Source organism: Rhinatrema bivittatum, chromosome 4 (assembly GCF_901001135.1).
Source record: "Rhinatrema bivittatum chromosome 4, aRhiBiv1.1, whole genome shotgun sequence".
NCBI lineage: Eukaryota > Metazoa > Chordata > Amphibia > Gymnophiona > Rhinatrematidae > Rhinatrema > Rhinatrema bivittatum.
The window spans coordinates 250,151,713-250,175,842 of record NC_042618.1 but is presented as its reverse complement, the minus strand read 5'-3'; the positions used below and the strand labels follow the sequence as shown (position 1 = coordinate 250,175,842).

General features: G+C 47.0%; 1 protein-coding gene across 4 annotated transcripts in view; it reads left to right on the top strand.

Annotated features, from left to right (window-relative positions):
• The window catches only part of AMN1 (antagonist of mitotic exit network 1 homolog), a 325,940-nt gene that overhangs the window by 281,945 nt on the left and 19,865 nt on the right, over nucleotides 1-24,130 (top strand). For all 4 annotated transcript variants that reach the window (XM_029600018.1, XM_029600014.1, XM_029600015.1 and 1 more), the window contains one exon: nucleotides 1,723-1,834. In XM_029600018.1, coding sequence (XP_029455878.1) covers nucleotides 1,723-1,834 — 112 coding nt within the window. The remainder of the gene's footprint in view (nucleotides 1-1,722; nucleotides 1,835-24,130) is intronic.

Here is a 24,130-nt window from a genome sequence, read left to right as displayed (position 1 = left end):
TGCTCCTGCACAGCTTGTTTCCTGTATCCAGCCACTTGCCGGCCCCATCCTGTTTGCCTTGGCCAATTGACATTGCGATTTCTTGCCCATGCATCAAACAAGGAGTAAGAAACAAGCAGCATCCACTTCTGCAGCACAGGAGGAGCAGGAAGAGGCTACTGCTGCTCTAGGAGCCCTAGTTAGAATCTGCTTTTGCTAGTGTGTTTTGAAAGGAGGGGAAAGAGAATGAATGAGCATGTCTGTGAGAGTTGAGTGAGTGCGTATTTGTGTAGGAAGACGAGATCTGAGAGTGTATGCAGGTGAGTAGGAGAAGAGCTGAGTGCAAGTGAGCATGGGTGTATGGAAGAGGGAAAGACGTGAGTGTGTGTGTGTTGGTGGGAGAATGGCAGAAGTAAAGAAGTAAATGGTCATGAGAATGTGAGAGAATGAGCAGTGAAAGTAAGTGTGAACATGTAAGAGTGTTGTTTATGAGAGCAAATTTGTGAGCATCCGATCCCACTGTGCAGTTGCCCCCCCCCCCCCCCCCCCCACACACACACACTAATCCATGGTAATCTCAGGGTAACTGGAAGTCAAAAGTTCCCAGGTATTATCATAGGGAGAGAGAAAATAGGTAATGAGAAGCTGTAGAGTGAATACATTTGTAGGTGAATAAGAGAAGCTTAAACTGTATGCAGAAGTGGATGGGAAGCCAATTTATTGGCTTAAGAAGAGGAGTTATATGGTCATAGCAACATTAAAGGAAGATAAGTTGTACAGCTGAATTTTGAATAGATTGCAGTGATAAAAAGTGATTCAGTGGAAGGCCATAAAAGAGCAAGTTGCAGTAGTTTAAGCAGGTGGTGATAAGAATGAATGAGCGCTTTGGTAGCCTGCTTAGAAAGATGGTAACTTTTAAACAGGTGCATGGGGCACTTGTGCGTACATTCACCGGCCATTTTATAATGTGTGCATATGTTATAGAATAGCGTGACTGTGCATACATGTGTGCACAATTATAAGTGGATGCGCAACAGTGCACACAAATGTCACTTCTACCATGTAAGTAAGGGGATTTTAATAGATGCCATTACCAATTTTGCCAGTTTGTTCCCAGTTCACCAGGCAAGGAATAGGGCTTCCAAACCCCCCCCCCCCCCTAGTTTAATAGCCTCCTTTCTTCCCTGTTGACCCCACCGATCTGTCTATTTGTCTTTATTTTAAAACTTGCATGTCATCTATAGCAGAAGTAAAGTTACATGGCAGGGGACCCCTGTGCGAGCCTGTGCGCATAAGTATTTACACACTAGTTTCAATGTGAAATCCAGAAACACCCATGCCCCACCCTTTTTTGGGAACTTTTCATTCTGAGCATATGCGGCAAGTACGCATGAGTGCAGGTGGCTTTTAAAATCTGCTTGGCGTGCACCGACCTGACTTGTGTCTATATCTCCTAGTTTTGGCGCACGCCAGGCATTTAAAATTAACCTTAAAGGAAGGGGCAGATTTTACCGATCTTATAGAGGAAGAAATGACACTACTTTAGCAGTGTTTTGAATGTGTGTATAGAAGAAAAGAGAGGCATCAAAGATGACCCCATGTTTATAGGCTGAAGGACCCGGGATGATGAGATCGCCATCCACAGAGACAGAAGAATAGGGAACGTAGATTTGGGGGAAAAGATTCTGTATTGTAGGACCAAGAAGGATTTCTGCTGTTCATTAATGTTTCTTTCCTTATTAGGAGATTCACATGGGTCACTGTGAACTTCTGACAGATGAATCTGTGGAAGCCATACTAACCTGTTGTCCTCAGATACACATTCTCCTCTTCCATGGATGTCCACTTATAACAGGTCAGTCATCTTCTAGACACCCATTAAAGTTGTCACATTTTATTAATTTGGAACTGGTTAGTCAAACAGAACTTGGATTTTGGCAAAACAAAATATAGAAACCACACCCACAAAACTGTCACAAAATATAGCAAATTAGTTTCTATATAACTCATAGAGCTGCTAATTTGCTAAGCACAGCTGACCGAATTTCCAGTATGCAATATTAAGTAAAATGACTTCAATCTGGTATCAACATTTAAAATAATTGAAAGCCTCACTGTGAGGTCTGTGTGCTAAAGCTCACATATGAGTTACCCAACTAGACCTCCTGAGAATTACACCCCACATAGCTGTTAAAGTAGGTCATACTTTCATAACTTGGATCTGCCAATCAGGTTATCTGCAGGCAAGGATTTGTGGTAGCATGGGCAGCAGCCCATGAGGTCCAGTGAAAGACAGTATAGACAAACCCCTTGCTTTTCACTCTGAGGGCTAGGAGGCCAGCTCTGGCTGATTAGCTCCAGGCTTCACATCTTTCTCTGGTGGGCTGAAGCAGCATACTTTTACTGAGTGCAGCTAGGCTGCAGCAGCATGTCCTCAACGTGACTTAACAAACTCCAGGAATTAAATTTTGGTTGATTTTCCTTCCATGCTAATAGGCATGCGATAACTCTGCAGAATTTTATGTGGGGCTTGATAAAAGTGCAAGAAGAGTTGAACTGAAATCTGAGCCTCAGACTGATTTCTTTTATGGCCTGGCAGTTTCCTCCTACATCTTTGAACTTTCATTTCAGTTGAAGCCAGGACTGGGATGGCCATGAACCTAGTTTCCCCAGGGATTCTTTTATTATTTTATACCCTCCCCCCCCCTGCTCATTTGACCCAGCTATTGAATTCACAGTCCTCAACTACAGGCTTCTTCTGGAATTCTGCAATCATGAGCCCTCAAAACAAGCCACTAGGTGTCACTGTTGCATTATGACTGAGACTCCCTCCCTCTCAGGCCTTAAACACTGCCTCTCCTCAGCGCTGGCCAACCCAAGAATCTAACCTAGGTTCTCTACCCAGCCATTGAACACTGGTCATATTATGGGGAATATTGGTCTTGATTATCACATTGTTATGCTTTCCTCCACCCTTTGCCAAGCCATGAAATCTTTAGTTCAGCAAATCTTGAGTTTCCAACAGTGCAGAAAGAAGCCATCACTGTATGTAATAAAAGCAAGAAAAGATATTTAAAGTTGTTTGATCTGTTAAGGTCAAGAAAATTTGTGGAGAAGCAAGTCTGATGATGGGTTGTTAAATAGACTAGGAAGGAGGAAGTGACACCATCGGAGCTAATGGCAGTTTGATCAGCCTGCTCCCTGTTGCAAACTAAGCAATCAGTGTGCTCTAGCTAACAGTGGACCATTTTACAATCATCTCCCAATCAGTGAAGGTCGCTGCTTGAGACTCTGCATATTAACACGAAAGAAATCCATGGACCTTTGCTAATATTCATACAGGGCTTTTAGAGTGCTGACAGTCAGAGACAGTTGGAAAACTGCGAAGAGGACCAGGCTTCAACCATTCACCAGTTAAGGAAAATAGTTGCTGTTCTCGAAAGAGCTAATGAAACTACCACTGAAAAACTGGAGAACTTTTAAAATAGATTTTGCAGATGTAATCTGCGTCTCAGAGGGATTCCTGAGTCTACCGACAATGCAGATTCTGTTGCTGTGGTACAACAAATTTGCAGGGTCATTCTACATGCTGGCAAGTCACCTGGTGAGGAGCTTGAGGTGACAATTGAAAGAGCTGCAGGAATCTCCTTCAAGATATAGCAAAATTGCTTACCTTGTAATAGGTGTTATCCCAGGACAGCAGGATGTAGTCCTCACATAGGGGTGACATCAGTAATGGAGCCCTATGTACGGAAAACTTCTGTAAAAGTTTCTATGAAACTTTTGACTGGCACCAGAGTGCCTACTGAGCATGCCCAGCATGCTATGATATTCCCTGCCACAGGGGTCTCCCTTTAGTCTTGGTTTGTAGCAATAGCGTTAGCCAAAAATAAAATAAGAAAATGTATCGGACCCAACTCCGCGGGGTGGCGGGTGGGTTTCGTGAGGACTACATCCTGCTGTCCTGGGATAACACCTATTACAAGGTAAGCAATTTTGCTTTATCCCAGGACAAGCAGGATGCTAGTCCTCACATATGGGTGATTAGCAAGCTAGAGGCTGAGTCATTTTGTAGGGAAGCAACAGTGAAGTATTGTTGTTAAATGAATCAGCCGAAGATCACAGCAGGTTGGATGTAGAAGGAGTTGGGATTAAACTGGAAACAAGTTCTTTAAGACTGATTGTCCGTAGGCTGAATCTTGTCGTCCTTCTTTGTCTAAGCAGTAATGAGCTGTAAAGGTGTGAAGAGAACTCCATGTTGCTGCTTTACAAATGTCCAGAATAGGTACAGAGCGAAGGTGTGCTACTGAAGTTGACATTGCTCTGACTGAGTGTGCCTTTACTCGCCCTTGAAGAGTAAGGCCTGCTTTTTCATAACAAAACTGTATGCAATCTGCTAACCAGTTTGACAGAGTATGCTTACCCACTGCTTTACCCGGTTTGTTTGGATCGTAGGATACAAACAGCTGACTGGATTTTCTTTGGGCTGTTGTGCGGTTTAAATAGAAGGATAACGCACGCTTGCAGTCCAAAGTGTGTAAGGCTCTTTCACCCTGATGGGAATGAGGCCTAGGAAAGAATGTTGGTAAAACTATTGATTGGTTCAAGTGAAATTCCGTGACAACCTTAGGAAGGAATTTTGGATGTGTCCGGAGGACTACCCTGTCATGTAGGAACTTTGTAAAAGGTTCGTATGTGTCTAGTGCTTGCAATTCACTGACCCTTCTAGCTGATGTAATGGCTATGAGAAATATCGTTTTCCAAGTAAGGTATTTAAGGTCACAGGTATTTATGGGTTCAAATGGAGAACGCATAAACCTAGTTAATACTACGTTCAGATCCCATTGTATGCTAGGGGAATGAACTGGAGGTTTAATGTGAGTTAGGCCTCTCATGAATTTGCTTACGAGAGGCTGTGTAGAAATAGGTGCATCTCCCAGTTTGTTATGGTAAGCTGAGATTGCACTTAAGTGTACCCTTACAGATGATGTCTTAAGACCAGAGTCTGAGAGATGGTAAAGGTAATCTAGTACTGAGGTAGTGGGGCAGGTGAAAGGATCTAAACCTTTCTGAGTGCACCACAATGTAAACCTTTTCCATTTGTAGGAATAATTCTTTCTAGTGGAAGGTTTTCGTGAAGCTATAAGTACTTGAGATATAGTGGTTGGAAGGTTGAGAGGTTGTAATATCAAGCTTTCAACATCCATGCTGTCAGGGACAGGGATTGAAGGTTGGGATGGCGCAACTGGCCCTGTTTCTGAGTTATCAGATTAGGAGCTATTCCCAGGCGAATTGGATCCCTGACTGAGAGATCTAGCAATGTGGGAAACCATACCTGTCGAGGCCAATATGGGGCTATGAGTATCATTGTCCCCTTGTCCTGTTGTAGCTTCACTAGTATTTTGGTTATGAGTGGTATCGGAGGAAACGCGTATAACAGGCCTGAATTCCAATGGCGAGCAAAGGCGTCCCTTGGTAGGCTGTTGGACTGCCAGAGGAGGGAGCAATAATTGTTCACTTTGTAGTTCAGGTGGGATGCAAAGAGATCTATTGTTGGTTGACCCCAACGCTGAAATATCTTGGTTGCTAGCGATGGGTTCAGCGACCACTCGTGTGGTTGGAAGTGACGACTGAGGCGATCCGCTACTGTGTTGTGGATGCCTGCTCGGTAGGTGGCCCGTAGAAGAATTGAGTGTGCTAGGGCCCAGTCCCAAATCTGAGCTGCTTCCTGACAAAGGAGGTACGAGCCTGTGCCTCCCTGCTTGTTGATGTACCACATGGCTACTGTGTTGTCCGTTTGGATCAGAACAGTTTTGTGTGAAAGGCAGTCCTTGAACGCATGTAGAGCATAGCGTATAGCTCGAAGTTCCAGAAAGTTTATTTGAAAGGAGGCTTCTTGCTTTGTCCATGTGCCTTGTGTCTTTAGGTGAGCAATGTGCGTTCCCCACCCTAAGGTGGAAGCATCTGTAGTTAAAGTCACTTGTGGAACTGGTTGCTGGAAAGGCAGGCCTTTGAGCAAGTTGATTGTGGATGTCCACCAGAGAAGAGAAGATCTTAGATCTTGTGTGATGTGAATGGGAGTGGACAATGGTTGAATGGCTTGAATCCATTGAGATTTGAGTGTCCATGGTGAGTCTGGCCATAGGAGTGACATGAACTGTTGAGGCCATGTGTCCGAGTAGGGTGAGGCACTGATGAGCTGTAACTCGAGACTGATTGCGAACAGAGTGCGCTAGGAGAACGAGCGCTTGAGCACGGTCTCTTGGAAGAAAGGCTTTCGCTGTGATGGTGTTGAGATCTGCACCTATGAACTGCAACTGGTGAGCTGGTGTGAGATGGGATTTCTCGTAGTTGATGAGAAACCCCAAGGAGTGAAGCAACTCTATTGTGAGATGGAGAGAAGTGACAGCTCCGCTTTGTGTTTGACTCCTGATGAGCCAATCGTCCAAGTAAGGAAACACATGTACTCTTTGCTTGTGAAGATGTGCCACCGCTACTGCAAGACACTTTGTGAACACTCGAGGTGCTGAGGCTAGGCCGAAAGGCAGTACTCTGTATTGGAAGTGTTGACCTTCCACCAGGAATCGCAGGTACTGTCGATGAGGAGGAAAAATGGGAATGTGAGCGTAAGAGTCTTAAAGATCCAGAGAGCAGAGCCAATCTCCTTTCTGAAGAAGAGGTAGCATGGTACCTAATGACACCATCCTGAATTTTTCTTTTTTGAGAAATTTGTTGAGATTTCTGAGATCCAGGATAGGACGTAGGCCCCCGGTTTTCTTTGGAATGAGGAAATATCGGGAGTAGAATCCTCTGCCCTGCTGAGGCCTGGGAACTCTTTCTATGGCCCTGGCAGTCAGAAGGGTGGATAATTCTGCTTGTAGAATTGTGGAGTGATGAGATACTGTCCAAGATGGGATAGGAGGATTTTCGTTTGGTACAGTAAGGAAATCCAAGCGGTACCCTTGAGTTGTTATTGAGAGTACCCATTGGTCTGTCGTGATGGAGGTCCAAATTTGATGGTAATAAGATATTCGGCCTCCTACGGGTAATTGTGGACAAGGATTTTGGGAATGGTTCCTGCTGTCTGGTTGGATTTCAAAATCCAGAAGTGGACGCCGCAGGCGGAGGCTGCTGAGGCCTAGCAGGTCTCTGGCGAGGTTGTGACCGTTGAGTAGACCGTTGTTGTTGTCTGGGTCTGGTTGCTGGAGGATAATATCGCCTAGGGCGATAATATGGTTTCCTTGGTTCCCTTCTTGGAAGCCTCCGAGAAGGTTGCTCTTGTGGCAGCTGAGAAAGCTGTTTAAGGGTTTCAGTGTGGTCCTTGATGGTCGCCACCGCCTCTTTGACTTTATCACCAAAGAGGTTTTCCCCCAGGCAAGGCAGGTCTGCCAAGCGTTCTTGTACCTCTGGTCTCAGCTCCCATGATTTCAACCAGGCCCATCTCCTAGCTGTGATTCCTGACACTGATAACCGGGAGGCTGTCTCAAAGGAATCATATGTGGCCCTTACCTCGTGTTTGCCCGCCTCTAGGCCTTTGTGCACGAGTCTTAACAATCCGTCCTGAAGTTGGTCAGGCAATTGGTGTGACAGTGTTTCAACCTGTTTCCACAGGTCTCGCTGGTACTGATTCATAAAAAGCTGGTAAGAATTTATTCTGGATACCAGCATAGCAGCTTGGAAAATTTTCCTTCCAAGATTGTCCAGGAACCGGTTATCTTTCCCAGGAGGTGTGGAGGCATGCTGTTTCAACCTCTTGGCCTTCTTCTGGGCCGATTCGACCACCACTGATTGATGTGGTAATTGAGTTTTTTGAAACCCTGGGATGGGCTGAACCAGATAAGTGGCATCAGCACGCTTGTTGACTGCCGCCACAGACCCAGGGTGCTCCCACATCCTGTACATCAATTCCTGTAAGACCTCGTGAACTGGAATGGCAAGAATTTCCTTAGGAGGATCTACGAATTGAAGTACCTCCAAGGTTTTTTGTCTGCTGTCTATCTCTGAGAGGAGGGAGAAAGGGATTGTTTCAGACATTTCCTTTATAAAATTTGAAAATGAAAGATCCTCCGGTGGTGATTTTCTCCTGTCCTCTGGTGGTGAGGGCTCAGAGAGGATATCCTCTTCAGATGAAAATTCTGAGTCACTAGTGTCCAGAGGAAGCCCTGTTGGCCTAGGAGGCTTAAATGGGATGTCAGAGACTGGTGTTTGTGGTCTGTTGGGTGGTATGACACCTGACGGACCTGGTAATGGTTCCTGATGTTGACCAGAACCTAGATGAGGTGAAGAGGAGAAGGCATGAATAAGTGAGTCCAATCTGTCCATCAAAGGTTGAAATATGGACGAATCATGAGTTGGCACCGACTGTGCCATCGGGGTCGGTGGCCGCATTGGAATCGATGGAATCTGAGGCATCGGCATCGACGGCATCGCTGGTTGCGGCATGGATGACACTGGTGTTGGAACCGACGTTATCGATGATTGCGGTGATTTCCTCTGCATCGGCATCGAGGGTACTGGCGATGGAATCGGTGATCTTATTGTGATCGGTGTCGATGGCAGAACCGGTGTAGCAGGTCGCGGCATCACTTCGACGAAGGCATCCCTGACCACTTGGCGTATGTAAACGTCAAGTTCCGCCCGCATGGATGGTGTGAACAGAGCACCCATGGGGGGAGGCGGTGGTGGCGACATCAGTACATCCTCAGAGCCCTGAGGAGGCACGGTTCCTTCCGCCGGAATCGGCGAGGATCGCCTTGTCGATGGCTCGGAAGCCTTACCCTGGAGCCGGGGTTTCTTAACCGGTGCCCCGTCTTCCGTCGATGGCTCGCCGGGTATCAGTGTAGCGGATGCTGTATGCGGCCTACGATGCCGATGGCGATGTTTGTCTTTTTCGCGGGCTTTCTCACTGCCCGATGTTGACGCCCTGGACGATGGCGAGGGGGAGGAAAATGGAGTGTCTCCTGACTCACCTGAATGACGTTTTTTCAGGACGACTTTCCTAATCGACCCAGCCGGAGACGATTGTGTGGAAGTAGATGGAGCAGTAACCAGTTGTATTTTGAACAACTGTTCCATTTTGTCTAGCCGCAGACGTCGACCTTTCGAGGTCATCGTAGCACATAAGGGACAATTCTTCACATCATGCCCTTCACCAAGGCAGAGGACACAGTCCTGGTGAGGGTCTGTGATGGACATGTTTCTCGTGCATTTTGGGCATATTTTGAAACCTGTAGTCATTTTGTAGCCGGACAGCCGTCGACGGCCTATGACTCAGGTAAAAAAATTTTTTGTGGAAACGGAACGGAACCGCGAAATCGGTAAAAACTTACCGCGATGTCTAAACTAAGGGAGACCCTTTGCGGTTGAAGTTTTTTAGAGTTTTCCGTGAGGAAAAAGTTGTGGAGAATCCCACAGGACTCCTAATAACCGCGAGGCTAACTGCTTCGCGGAAAAAAGAAGACTAAAGGGAGACCCCTGTGGCAGGGAATATCATAGCATGCTGGGCATGCTCAGTAGGCACTCTGGTGCCAGTCAAAAGTTTCATAGAAACTTTTACAGAAGTTTTCCGTACATAGGGCTCCATTACTGATGTCACCCCTATGTGAGGACTAGCATCCTGCTTGTCCTGGGATAATGTTGTATGTTTTCACCATTATCAGTTGAGAGAGGGTGCTTATGGCACTAAGAAAGATTGACAGTATAAACTGGAACAGCAGCAGTATTAGTATTTACAGTGATTTGTCCCCCTTAATGAACCAGAAAAGGAAAGGATTACGAGAGGTAACTATTGGATTATGGATTATGGAAAGTAAATATCAGATACAACTGGCTCTTTCTGTTTTGGTGGTCCCTTTACTATTAGTAGTGTTACTTCCAGAATCAAAACTGAGGATGAAGTGGCCAAAACATTGCGGGCAGAAGGGATTACTAGATATCCAAAACACTGACCCTGATCTTTCCCATAAGAACTTTTCCAAATGGCAGCAGATAAACAAAGGGGGGGAAAGGTTGCAAAGAAACTCGGATGGATCTCATTCTTAGAAGGATGCGGGAACCTGAATACCTGGGCTCTAAGTTGTTTTACCTCAGCTGCACTGCTGTCATATGAGATGACCTGATGTGCTGATATGAAGCACAATGACACTTTTTTACAATACTATGGTTGCTATGTGATAGTACCACACAATTTGTAAGAGAAAAGCATATAAATTTATTATCTCAAATTTCAAAAATGTTTTTGGAAATGTGTCCTAAAATATAAACCCACACACTCACTCATTCACACTCTAAAAACATCAGATACAATATGATAGTCAGCCATGTAACCCAAAAGGTTAATACAACAATATTTTTTCTTACCATAATATAATGTAGTGCACATAAATTCCCTGTGGATACTCCCACTTACAATCTATGCCCAGCTTTCGCCTATTTTTACTTTATACCTCACTGAAACATGATTATATAATAATGTACACCTCTGTTGCATATCCTCAATTTATCTTTATTCGGTTGACTTCCTTATATTGTTCTCTTCTCTAGCGATGACCGTTCTTCATATTGCTGTTAACAACTATTCACCGTGGTCTGACCCCAACACCGTGGTCTGACCCCCGTCTGACTATTCACCGTGGTCTGACCCAACACCGTGGTCCGACCCCCAACAACTATTCACCGTGGTCTGACCCCGGCCCCTGTTTCACATGTCTCTGCTTCCTCAGGGGGACTGCAACCACTGAGAAAACAAACCCAAATTTTAGATACAACAAAAACTAATACCAAGGACACATTTACCACCATGAATATATAATAAATTTTTACTACAGACCGTCTGTTATTCAGCTTTTTCCCAGGCTGTCCACCAGTTTCAAATCTGCCATCAACTTTCTCCCATTTCTTCTAAAGACCATATTCCTCATGACGCAGCAAATATCTTCACTATAGGATTAAACCTAAATTATACCAAACATATATGCTCAACGCCCTGCCTCATTATATATGAAAGACAAAAAACTATACCTAGGTCCTACAACGAGACCAGTGGCTTACCATTTCAATAGTTTTCCAAATGATATGCCTTACAAGTAACGATCATTTTCATATATTAAAAAAAAGGCTATCCACTCTATCTCAGCATTTAAACCATGAGGCGTCAGGGTTTGCCAATCAAAAATACCCAAGGATCACGGGGAGCCATCCGACTCGCTTCCCCTCGCAGTCCCTCTGCCTAGTACCTCCAAGGATTTGGGGAGAGGGGGATCGATCCTCGATGATCTCCCCGCTCTCCCGGACCTCGGTGTCATTGGCTTCCTTGGCACCGGGGAAAGACTAGGCCGAGCACCGAAAACGATCTTGCAAGTATCAACACGGGTTACCATCTGTGCACAGTTCTGGTTCTGGAGCAGCATCAGTGGCTGCTGAGCCACCATCGAAGCTGTATTGGCCACCGGAGTCCCCATCTTCCGGTGCTCCCTGTACCCTGAGGCGTTCCCCACCGACACCGGTACAGGGCACTGTGCCACTGAGGAAGAGCCAGTGACGCCTCATCCCCCTTCATCATTCCTAGCCACCCAGGACTTCCAGGAGTTGGACCGCAGGGTGCAATCAGTGGTACTCAAAGTGCTGCAAAGCATCGAGCTACCAGTGCCACCGGCCCCCATACCAGTGCCCGAGTCTGCGCCATCAATGTTAGCACCACTGCTAGTGTGTCTGGACATCCCTCTGGGTGCTCTATCGAAGCAGCCGGTGCCTGTGGGGCCCTCGATGCCCCATCAGCCAGCGATGCCCTCCACCAAAGCAATCCCGATTCTCAGGTCCTCCAAGGAGGAAGATATGGCCAGTACCATGTTCCCTCATCCACGGTTCCCCGAGCCTTTACCTGATCCTTCCGGCTTGCCGTGGCCGGTAATCCCCTCTATGCCGGGGGATCCATCGATGCCGCTGGTGCCCTTGAGGCCTTCGGAGCCCAGGGCTGATGCCCCTCACGGACTGCGCCCCCAACAAGCTGGTCCCAGTGATAAGGAGGGGCCCTAGGACCCCTGGGATGATGATTCCACGGACTCGTCCTTGGACTATTCCGATGACCCCCTTTCGGAGCCCTCCCCTCAGGAGGAGTGGTGCCAGTCGCCATTCTTTGCGGGGTTTGTCCGGGCCATGACCAACAACTCCTTACGGAGGAGGATGCGTGTCGCAAGATGCTGGAAGTTCTCCAGTTCATCAACACTCCCAAGGAAATTGTGGCAGTTCCGATCCACGAGATTTTCAAAGAGCTCCTCCTTTGCATGTGGGAACACCCCATCTCTGTCTCCCCCGTTAACAGGAAGACCGATGTCACCTACCTGGTGTAACAGGCCATCACATTTGACAAGAGACAGCTCCCAAACCAGTCGGTGGTGGTGGAGTCCGCTTTGAAGAAGGCCTGCCGCTCCCGTACCCATGCCTTTTCTCCTCCTGGGCGTTACACAGGGAGTTGGATGCCCTGGGCAGAAAAATCTTTCAAGGTGCCATGCTGGTTGCCTGCATCACTGCCTACCAATTGTACATGACCCAGTACAACCACAAACTCTGGAAACTGGTCTGCGATTTTGCAAAGGTCTGCATCAGCAGGAAGCCATTTCTGCCATTATTTTGCTGGGTTTAGAGGCAGGTAAACACAAGGTGCATTCCACCTATGATGTGTTCGAAACAGCAGCCTGTTTGGCTGCTGTGGGCATTGGTGCCAGGAGAATGGCTTGGCTCCGGGACTCTGACCTCCGACAGGCTCGCCGTCCTCCCCTATACAGATGAAATCCTGTTTGGGGATAAGCTCCAGGAATCGATGGCACAACTGAAGGACCACCATGACACACTTCAGCAGCTGTCCGCTAGTGCCTCAGAAGGACCTTCCTTGGCCAGGAAATCCTCCAGGCAGGGTTCCCGGAAACCCTTCTATCAGCAGAGGAAATATCCTCTAGACACCTGGACTCTGCCACCTCGTACCAGTTCCAGGGGCCGTTACCACCAACAGCAGATGCCTAGACCCCAGCAAGCCCCAGCCAAGGGTTTTTGACTGGCAGAAAGGAAGCGTAAGCCAGCTCCCAGTGCCCCTGACGTCCAATCCCCCAGTCAGCAGCAGACTCCTGAGTTTCACTTGCCACTGGGAGGCATTAACATCAGACTGTTGGGTCCTTTCCATCGTCCATCAGGGGTACCCACTACATTTCAGCCAGCTCCCAGAGACCTCTCCCCTATGTCCATCCTGGGGTTCACCCGCCCATCTGGTCGCCCTTCAGTCGGAACTCTCATAAAGACGGTACAACCGGGAGAATTCCTGACCTCCCTGGATCTGTCAGAAGCCTATCTCCACATACCAATCCATTGCATCCACCAGCATTTCCTACGCTTCGCGATTTTGGGCCATCACTACCAGTTCCAGGCCCTACCGTTCGGGCTGGCTACGGCTCCCCGAACATTCACCCCGAACATTCATGGTGGTAATAGCGGCAGCACTGAGGAAAGAGGGAATCCTCGTGCATCCATACCTGGACAATTGGCTGATCAGAGCAAAATCGCCAGAGGAAAGCCAACAGGCAACCACCAGAGCCAAGGAACTACTGCAGAACCTCGGGTGGGTCGTCAACACACCCATGAGCCACCTGCAGCCCTCCCAATGCATGGAATACCTGGGAGTCCGGTTTGACACCAAAGGGAACAAAGTCACCCTTACAAGGAGAAGGAGGTTGATGGAACAACTACGAGTATTGTTGAATTCCATTCTCCCCTCGGCAAGGGACTATCTCCAAGTCCTCGGACTCATGGCATCAACCATAGAAGTCGTCCCGTGGGCAAGGGCCCACATGTGGCCCCTACAACACTCCCTACTGTCTCGATGGAACCCGATGTCTCAAAACTACTCCGCCCTCCTCCGGCTACCGGCGAAGGTTCGGAACCAACTACAATGGTGGCTACAAGAAGACCATCTGAGCGAGGAAACAAGCCTATCCCCACCGGAATGGACCTTGCTCACCATGGACGCAAGCCTGCGGGGATGGGGAGCCCACTGCCAGGTGCTAACGGCTCAAGGGCAATGGAATGAAGAAGAGTCGGCATGGAACATAAACCGACTGGAAGCCCGAGCAGTCAGACTAGCCTGCCTATGGTTCAGCCATAGACTCCGGGGCAAATCAATCAGAGTCATGTCGGACAACGCCACAACGGTGGCCTATATCAACTGCCAGGGGGGAACTAGGAGCCAGCAGGTGTCCCTGGAAATAGAACCCCTAATGACGTGGGCAGAATCAAATCTACAAGGGATATCAGCCGCCCATATCGCAGGAAAAGACAATGTCACAGCAGACTACCTCAGCAGAGAGAGTCTGGATCCAGGGGAATGGACACTGTCGACAACATCCTTCCAGCAGATAGTAAACCACTGGGGAACACCAGCCATGGATCTTCTGGCAACCGGGTCCAACGCCCGGGTTCCCAAGTTCTTCAGCCGAAGACGGGAACCGATGTCCCAGGGAATCGACGCCCTCATCCATACCTGGCCTCAGGAGGATCTACTATACGCATTCCCTCCATGGCCACTACTCTGCGGAATAATCCACAAGATAGAAACATAGAAATGACGGCAGAAGAAGACCAAAGGGTCCATCCAGTCTGCCCATCTGTTGCTGTTGTCCCTTTAAATAACTTTTTTGGTTCTATTTCCCTTCCACCCCCGCCATTGTAGATAGCAGTGCTGGAGCTGCATCTGAGTGAAGTATCCAGCTAATTGGTTTGGGGTAGTAACCGCTGTAATAAGCCAGTTACTCCCTCGCTTGTTTATCCAGCCTGTGAATTCAGTCTTTGTTGGTTGTTTGAATATAAATCCTCCTTTCATTCCCCCTGCCGTTGAAGCAGTGAGCTGCGCTGGATATGTATTCTAAGTGAAGTATCAGGCTTGATTGGGGTAGTAACCACCGTAACAAGCAAGCTTGTTGGTAGATGTCTGAATATAAAACATCTTTTCTTCATTCCTCCTGCCGTAAGATAGAACACCACAGAGGGCTGGTACTTCTAGTGGCCCCAGACTGGCCAAGAAGGCCGTGGTACGCAGATATGCGAAGACTTCTGTCAGGAAACTTTCTACGCCTACCTCCACACAGGGATCTACTCCAGCAAGGACCAATCCTCCACGAAGACCCGAGATTCTCGCTTACGGTCTGGCCATTGAGAGGGCTCGCCTGAAAAAGAGTGGATACTCAGGACCAGTGATTGACACACTGCTCCAAGCGTGCAAGTTCTCCACCTCCTTAACATACATACAAGTATGGAGAATATTCGAAGCCTGGTGCGAGGACCACGACATCCTTTCACAGACAGTCAAAATCCCCATGATCCTGGAATTTCTGCAGGACGGCGTGAACAAAGGATTGTCTTTCAACTCCATCAAGGTTTACAACTGGCCACCCTGGCCAGCTTCAGACCCAGGGTGGACGGCAACAGCCTAGCAGCCCACCCAAACGTCTCCCGCTTCTTAAAAGGGATCAAGCACATTCGACCACCTCTAAAGTGGCCGATATCCCTATGGAATCTCAATCTAGTGTTAGACTTCCTAGCGGGATCCTCGTTCAGACCAACTCATGGTCTGTCCCTATGGCTCCTGACCTTGAAGACGGCGTTCCTTGTGGCAATTTGCTCAGCCCGTCGAATCTCCGAACTTCAAGCACTATCATGCTCGGAGCCATTCCTCAGATTCATGCCGGGATCCATACAGCTGCACACTGTACCCTCCTTCCTGCCAAAGGTGGTTTCTCACTTCCATTTAAACCAAACCATTTCGCTGCCATCCCCAGACGAGCATAAGGACTCAGAAGACTCATGCCTTCTTCGCCACCTGAACATCGGCAGACTCCTAGTCCGATACCTGGAAAGATCGGAGCCTGTACGAAAGACGGACCATCTGTTTGTTCTTCACAGCGGAAAGAAACAAGGGGAAGCGGCCTCACGGGCAACCATCGCCTGCTGGATCAAAGAAGTAATCAAGGCAGCCTACGTAAAGACAGGCAAGCCCCTGCCCCTACAAGTGAAGGCCCATTCCAAAAGGGCCCAGGCAATGTCCTGGGCAGAAACCAAGATGCTGTCACCCACAGAGATCTGTCGGGCGGCAACATGGTCCTCCATCCTTACCTTCTCGAGATTCTATCGCCTGGATGTTCAGGCCAAGGAGGACACAGCATTCGCAAAGGCAGTACTAAATGGGTCACGGGCAGCCTCCCGCCCGGTTCGGGAGTAGCTTTTGTACATCCCATTGGTCCTGAGTCCATCTGCTACACGCTAGGAAATGGAGAAATTACTTACCTGATAATTTCATTTTTCTTAGTGTAGATAGATGGACTCAGCACCCCGCCCATGGCTGCCTCGCAATCAAGAAGCCCCGGGGGAACCTCCCCCCGAGTGCAACACAAGCTCGGGTAAGCCGACCCTTATTTCTACTTCAGACACCCATATTACCAGGTGTCGGCGCTTCTCGGTTAAATGCCCTAGCTGTCTCCAGCTAGAAACCTCGTCATCCAATCCGAGATATCAAGTTTCAAGTTAATCAAGTTAACCAAATTAATCAAAATTATCCAAACACACATATATCCATAATTGCTTTTCGAGGAGAAACTGAGGAACAGAGCCTCGTGCACGAGTATATGTAGTGCTGACGTCAGATTGAAATCTGACTCCGTCTCCAACTGCTATCAGGAGCACACTATACCCACACTATACCCATGGTCCTGAGTCCATCTGTCTACACTAAGGAAAATGAAATTATCAGGTAAGTAATTTCTCCATTATTTCCGGCATTAAAAACGTGCGATAGCGTGCGTTACGCTATCACACATTGTGATGTCACCCCTCATTTTCATTAATCCCACCCAAACCCCTCCCCAATCCCATCCCTTTGAAAAATGTGCATTCATGCCATGCAGTACCACGATTATCGCATGCATTATGGCATTAACGCATGCGTTATCGTGGGTGTTAACGCCATAACGCATTTTGATGAATGACCCTATAGCAGTGATGGCGAACTCCAGTCCTCGAGTGCCACAAACAGGCCAGGTTTTCAGGATTTCTACAATGAATATGCAGAAGACAGTTTTGCATGCACTGCCTCCATTATATGCAGATCTATCTCATGTATATTCATTGTGGATATCCTGAAAACCTGACCTGTTTGTGGCACTCAAGGACTGGAGTTTGCCATCACTGCCCTATAGGGTAGACAGAATTGCCACTATAAAAATAAATGTTTTACCGCAATTGTTTTATGTTTTTCAAATCTTTCCTTTATCTACTGTATACAAGATAAAATTTTGAAAAGTTGACAAAGACACATTTTTGTCTTCATTTGGAAGAAGAAACTTCCTAGAGTGGCAAAGAGGGTTGTATATCAATTGAAGTTGGCAAGTGGGCTGGGTGTTCCAAATCTAAAGTACCATCTTGAATCTCAGTAGAGTGGCATAAAGAGAGAAAAAGCAAGCAATGGGCTCATATTGAACAGGCTATAGTGGGTGAGGCTCCGATTCAAGCATTGTTCTTGCTACCCAAGAGAGCACGTGTGTGTCCTGAGTTCTTTTCTCTTTTCACCTTACTGATTATGAGACTATGGGACATTTGGAAGAATGTATTAGTGGGTAAGAAGTCCCTTGCAATTTAATAGTGATTTTCCTCCTGGGTTTACTTCATTTTATTTTTAGAGATGAGAAAAGCTGGGGTTATTTCACCTAGGACAGGTTTTGAGTAATGATCCTAGAGTTTTGAGGACGTACGGAGGATGGGCCAGTTAAATGAGTGGGACAAGTATCCTTACTTACAATTGTATCATTATCTAAGTACTAAGTTGATAATTGCTGATGTCATGAAGGGCAAAACCTTGATTGCAGGTTACTGCGAGAGTGCTTCTACTACAAGGGGTATTATTTCAAAACTATATTCTGCGCTGACTGGAGGACTGTTGACCAGGACAAAGCATATTGTGGCTTGGGAAGTTGACTTGGGGACTTAGAAGAGACTGATTGGGATCTTTGTTTTCTTTCGGTGGGGATTAGATCTATTTCCACCCTATTGGTTGAAAATGGGTACAAGTTATTGTTTCTATGGTACCTTACTCTAGAGAGGCTGCATAAAATCTATCCAAATGCTAATTCTGATTATCAGCACCAATGTGGCGGAGTGGGGACCTATTACTGTATATGGTGGGATTGCTCTGTTGTTCAGAGATACTGGGATATGATAAATTGATTTATTTCAGTTCCATATCTGTCCCTGTCCATATCTGTTCCTTCTAAGTTTTCACACTCCCAATGAGACTATTTCTTTACAAATATTGATATTACAGATTTTCATTGCTGTGAAATGTTCATTGGCAGCTTACTGGAAGAATCAAGAGATTCCAGCTTTCCCTTCTATTTGTCTACTTCTCTGAAATGTTATTACAAGGGGAAATTGACTGCACTTAGGAAAAATACATTTGAGAAATTTGAAAACACTTGGAAGCCCTATATGACTTGGTTGCAACCCTCAATTTTTTATTTAATTTCTATTTCTAAGAGTATGCTTTCACAGAACCGTAGGTTTTTCTTTGGGGGCAGGGGTAGGGAGAGGGATGGGACTGGTGATAGGGGCTGTCTAGCAATCTGAACAAATATTTTTATTGGTTACCATTTCTGTTATCAATGAAAAATGTGTTTGAATTTATTCTTAATAAAGTTTTAATTACAAAAATTAATAGAGTAGGAAGACTCAGCTCTTCAGGAGTCAGAATCCTGCAGGAAAACTTGTTGTGTGGCAGGTTCTAAAGTGAATATGGAATGAGAAAATTGTCAGTATTCTGTGAAATTGAATACAAATGAGGACAATGCTGGATCAGGCCATAAGACATAGTGATGAAACTGTGTGGAAATTCTTATGAATATACGGGAGACTGACTAATGTAGTTCTGTCCATTTGTGATGGCTACATTGTTGGGGTTATCATCGATGCAATTTACAAATGTGTGTATTTTTCTTTTTTAAAAGCTGAATATTAGATTCTAGGCATATATCGGAATTTCGTAAGGAAGTGTTAACTGAACTATGCAGGCTTGAATTCCCAGAAGAGAGACTGTGTATATCCTGCCAAGTATACCAAGAACAATATTCTGAGAAAATAGGTGTATGATGGGGTAGACAGACCTATTATTTGAAATGGATAGGATAGGTTTAAATTACTGCCTTTCCCAGAGAGGCTGGCTGCAGGGAAGTGTAGGCAGAGTTATGACTATAGCATTAATTGGTAGACCCAGATGAGACCAATTATAATTATTTAATGAGCAAATGTCTTTACCATTGTAGGTGCTCTGGGGGAAAAGATTTCCAGAGAGCAAGCTCCCACTAGGGCTAGGAGAGGTGCAAGCCACCACTGGGATGCTTAATTCTGAGTGGTGTACCTAAAGTATTTGGCAACCAGAGCAGATACTTCCTTTGGCATCCTCACATATAATTTAAAAATTTAAACAACAGAAAAATGTGTTTGCAAGTAGATTTTTAAATAGTGCACCAAGTAGAATACTCTCATAAAAAAACTGGAAATAGGAAAAATGCAGGATATTAGTAATTCAGTGAACAGGTATTACTGCATTCCTTGTCTTTCTATTACACCAGTACAGAGCAATTGGGTTTGTCCACAATTGTTCTGGACTGGAGGCAAAGTTGAGGGTTTTTTGTTTTTTTAATAATAATGACATTTCTATTATTTATTTTATGAACGGAGCATGAGAAGCCAATATTCTCTGTCTCCAGCCGATGTAAAGACCTTCTGATGGTGAGGCAGAATTTCTTTAGGAGAAGGATATATTTTAAGAATGATCTGAATTTCAAAAGAGAACATATAAGAGGCAAAGGCACTTGAACCATGCTCCTACCTGTGGGTCAATGAAGCAAGTCCTTATCATGCTAAGCTGCCTTCCTCATAGCAGAGGTTTGTTGAGCTTGTTGAGATTTGAATTCTAATCTAACTAGTGCCTCTGAGAGCTTTCCTTCAATGCACCAAGTCCTTATAGGGCTAAACTCACTTCCTCATAACAGAGGTTTCGGTTGAGCCTGTTGAGAATTAATTTCTAGTCAAAGATAGGTTCCCCTGAGACCTTACCTTGCAGAACTGCATCCAAATTGTAGAAAGTTATGTTTTAAAGGCGCTGATCCAAGAGAGCACTCCTCTAGTAAGGTAAGTTTCCAGAGCAGCAGGCTCTGGAAACTTACGGAACGAGGAAACAAAACAAGGAAACAAAACGGAACGAGGAACCGGTCTTCATTCCGTTTTGCCCCAGACTGTTCTTCATCCCACTCATCTTTGTTGGTGGCATTTTCCATTCTTCAGTTCATCGTGGTTGCCATAGTCTCTTCGTGTTCACGTCCTCCGGTATTTCTAGGTCCGGGCGCTTCCTTTTGCTCTCACGACAGCACCGTGCACCTTCACCATTGCCTAGGTGTTGGTGGCGGCAGTTCTTCGCCGGGAAGGACTTGTCTATTCTTTCTAGATGTCTGGCGCGTCAGGGCCATGGCAGAAGTTCTTGGCCGGCGGGCGGTGTGTCGCATGCTAGCTCTTTTCTCATTTCTTGGGTGGATACTGTTTTCCTCAGAGCAGTCTTTAGCCCTTCTTGGACTTAGAGTGCCTGGGGGTCCTCTTGTTACCTGGGTGGGCAAGGACTCCTTGCCTCCTGTGGGGGTCCTCAGGTTGTTCGACCAGTCTTCTTTGTCTGCTCTTGCTGCCTTCTTCGACGGCTTGTGAATGCTTACAGTTCTCAGGCTCCTTGGCTCCTCCCTTGCCTGGTCCCTTGGGTTTTTGCACATATAAGTCCATTCCAGACAACTTGCTGTCCCGTTCGATGGCGCTGGCAGCTCGGTCTCACACAGTTCTCCCATTTCGGGCTCGGCCGTCGCAGACTTCCAGGGGTGGTTCTCCCTCCCTCACTTGCTTCCGGAAATGTCTCCCAGTTCCTCAGTGGACAGTTGTAACCTCGGACGCCGGTCCCTTAGGCTGGGGGGATGGTCTGCCTTTCCCAGCATATCTGGGGGATCTGGCCAGCGGCTGTCTTGCTGTCTCATCAAGCGGTTGGCGGCTCGGACTTATTCCTAGTCCTTTTGGAGTTTCTCTCCCTTCTCTGCGGCTAGGCGCTCCGGCCCTTGCCCAACAACTCTACCATTGTGACTTGCATCATTCACCCAGCTGGCGCTCGCAGTCCGCGGGTGACCCTGGACATCTGTCTTCCCTCCGCCCAGGCAGTGAGATGTCTTCAGTGCCCGGCGTCCTCCCGCTCCGCGGGCTAGGGGCATATTCAGGCCAAATTCCAGTCGGCAGTCGCTCGATCCCGGGGAGTGGGAACTCGCTGATACAGCCATGGCTCTATCTCTCTCTCTCTCTCTCTCATAGACAGGAGGTCTCTTGCCACCTGGGTTGCCTGACAACTATTCGCGATCCCACTGCCCTATTGATCCTTCCGCTGAAAGCTCCACGGCTCGGCGGACGTAAATACTCTGGCTTTATCCTGGCCGGCGGATGTTCTCCCTCCCCCCGTGGTCCCTGGGTGGGAAAGCTTCAGAACGATAGATCTCCTCCAGAGTCCCGTGGTTCTGGTAGCACCCGAGTGGTCGCGCCATCCCGTGGTTCTGCTACCACTCGAGTGGCCGCTCAGGCTCTGCTTCGCGGTTCTCTACCCTAGCGATGCCCTGACCTCTGCGGCTCAGGTGCCGGTATTCTTCGACTAGTCCGATTGCGCTTGTCTTGTGCCCTGTTTTTCTATGTGGCAACGTCTCCGGCGCGAGGGTTATTAGGAGTAAGTCTTCTCCGCCTTACTGCGGACCCGGCATGGTCGACTTCCTGGCGTACGGTGTCTCTGGTTGTGAGTCTGTTTGTCTGGCATTGGTTGTCTCGGCGTTCTCCGCTCCGACTTATTGGTCTTTTCGTCTTCAAGTCAGTCTCCTAGGGTTCTTCCCTTTCGGGTTCGGCGCGTACAGGTCCACCTTCTTGTCTTCTCCTCGGTCAGTTGGGTGGTCATCTCTGAGCGGTCACCCATCTGCAATTCGGTGTTTCAGGGGCGTTAGGCATCCATGTTCCTCTCTCGCCCACTTGCCCATCGTAGATTTTTAATCTGGTTTTTCGGGCCCTCTATGCAGCTCTGCCTGACCCCCTCCGTTGCGTTCCCTTACAGGCTCTTATGCTGCAGACTTTCTTTCTGGCCTCTAGCTCCTAGGCTCGTCGGAGTTCGGGGTTCCAAGTGCTGTCCTGTTGGGACCCTTCTGTGTCCTCCCGACTCCGGGGTATCCCCCGTACGGGCTATTTTTTCTTGGTGACTGTTCTTCTACCTTCCCTGTCCACCAGTCGGCTGATCTCCCCGTATTCCCCTGCAACCGGTGGCGGTCTCCGTTACCTTGAGGCCATACGTGCTCCTTCTCGTCCCTCCTGGTTACCAGTGACCTTCGTGTATTGGTCCATCCTTGTCCCTTGAGGGGGTCCGCTTGGTGTATGCCGGCCTCTGTATCCACTTTAGCATGCTGTGAACGGACGCATTCTCCTCGGTTTTTCTTTGTCATGGTCGGACGGTTCCCGAGGGTCTGATATCTCACTCACTGCGTTCTCGAGCTACTCCCTGGGCTCACAGTCACTGGATCTGTCCGTGGGGGATTTGCAGTGCCGACACACTTTGGATGTCCTTCCTTTTCTTTGATCGACGCTATCGCCCGCATGTGCTAGCTCCGCTTTGGTTCTGTTGGGCTACGAGTTCTTCGAGCGGGTCTGTCTTGGTCCCACCCGGTTTAGGGAAGCTTTGGTACATCCCACTGTCTGGACTGATCCGGGTATGTACAGGAAAGGAAAATTAGTTCTTACCTGTTAATTTTCGTTCCTGTAGTACCACGGATCAGTCCAGACGCCCTTCCCTGTATGTTGTCTTTTTCTGTCGAAGCTTGTTTCTCTTACAGATTCCTCGATTTCCACGTATCTTTTGGGCATAAATACTGAGCAAATACACCGGAAGCCTTGGTTGCACAAGCGCCAAGTATATGCAAGAGCGGTTAGTCATACCATATACCTTACATTGTTCTCCTTCTGCTCCATTGAGCTTTCTGGTTGCTTGCTTGATCCTAATTGGTTTTGTTGTTTTCTGCTTTGACATGCGTTATACTGAAGGGTTAGATAGTAGGCTCTGTCCTGATATAGGGCATCCTTCAAGTTTTAGTCTGTCTCCACCTGGTGGAAAGGAGGCTCAACCCACCTTCTGGACTGATCCGTGGTACTACAGGAACAAAAATTAACAGGTAAGAATTAATTTTCCTTTAATGAAACTAATAAGGATTTCAAAAATCTCCCGCACTTCATATCTGGGATTTTTTAAATTTTCAGTTTCACACACACACACACACGCATGCTTATATTCAGCTGTTACACACATACCCTTTCTCACACACAGGTTCTCACACACATAGCCCCTCTCTCTCTCTCTCTCAAACACACATTCTCATACACACACACAGGCTTCCTGACTGTCATTCACACACACACACCTTCTCTGGCTCTCATACATCCATCCCCAGCAGTCTTGCTTCTCAGCCCCCTCTCCTCTACCAGACCCCCCAGTCCTAAGCAGTATTTTTTCCCAAGCCTCTCTCCCCTCCAAATCCACACCCCCCTCCCTTCCCATACTCTCATTGTCATTGCTTAGGTTCACCGAACATTTTTATGCTCAACTCAAATGCTACAGCAGCACCATGATCTTAAGAGAAACGGCTACAAAGACAGCACACTTCCTCCTATTTATTCATGTATGTATTTATTTATTTATTTATTTATTTAAGGGCTTTTATATACCGATAACCGTTTGCACATCATATCGGTTTACAAGAAACAGTAACGTTTACATGGAACAATTGTTATGATATATAGTTAACAGAAGCGTAATTAAATACAACAGGCAGGGAGGATAAAATAAGATGTTAAGAGAATAGCATTAACATATGTGTGTTGGACTATGTACAGTAGCATATATATATATATATATATATATATATATTTAGTTAGTAGGGAAAGGAAAAAATAAAGTGTTCAGAAAATAGCACATACCACCTACCTACCACTTGCCCTTGGATCTGCAAGGGCATAGAGA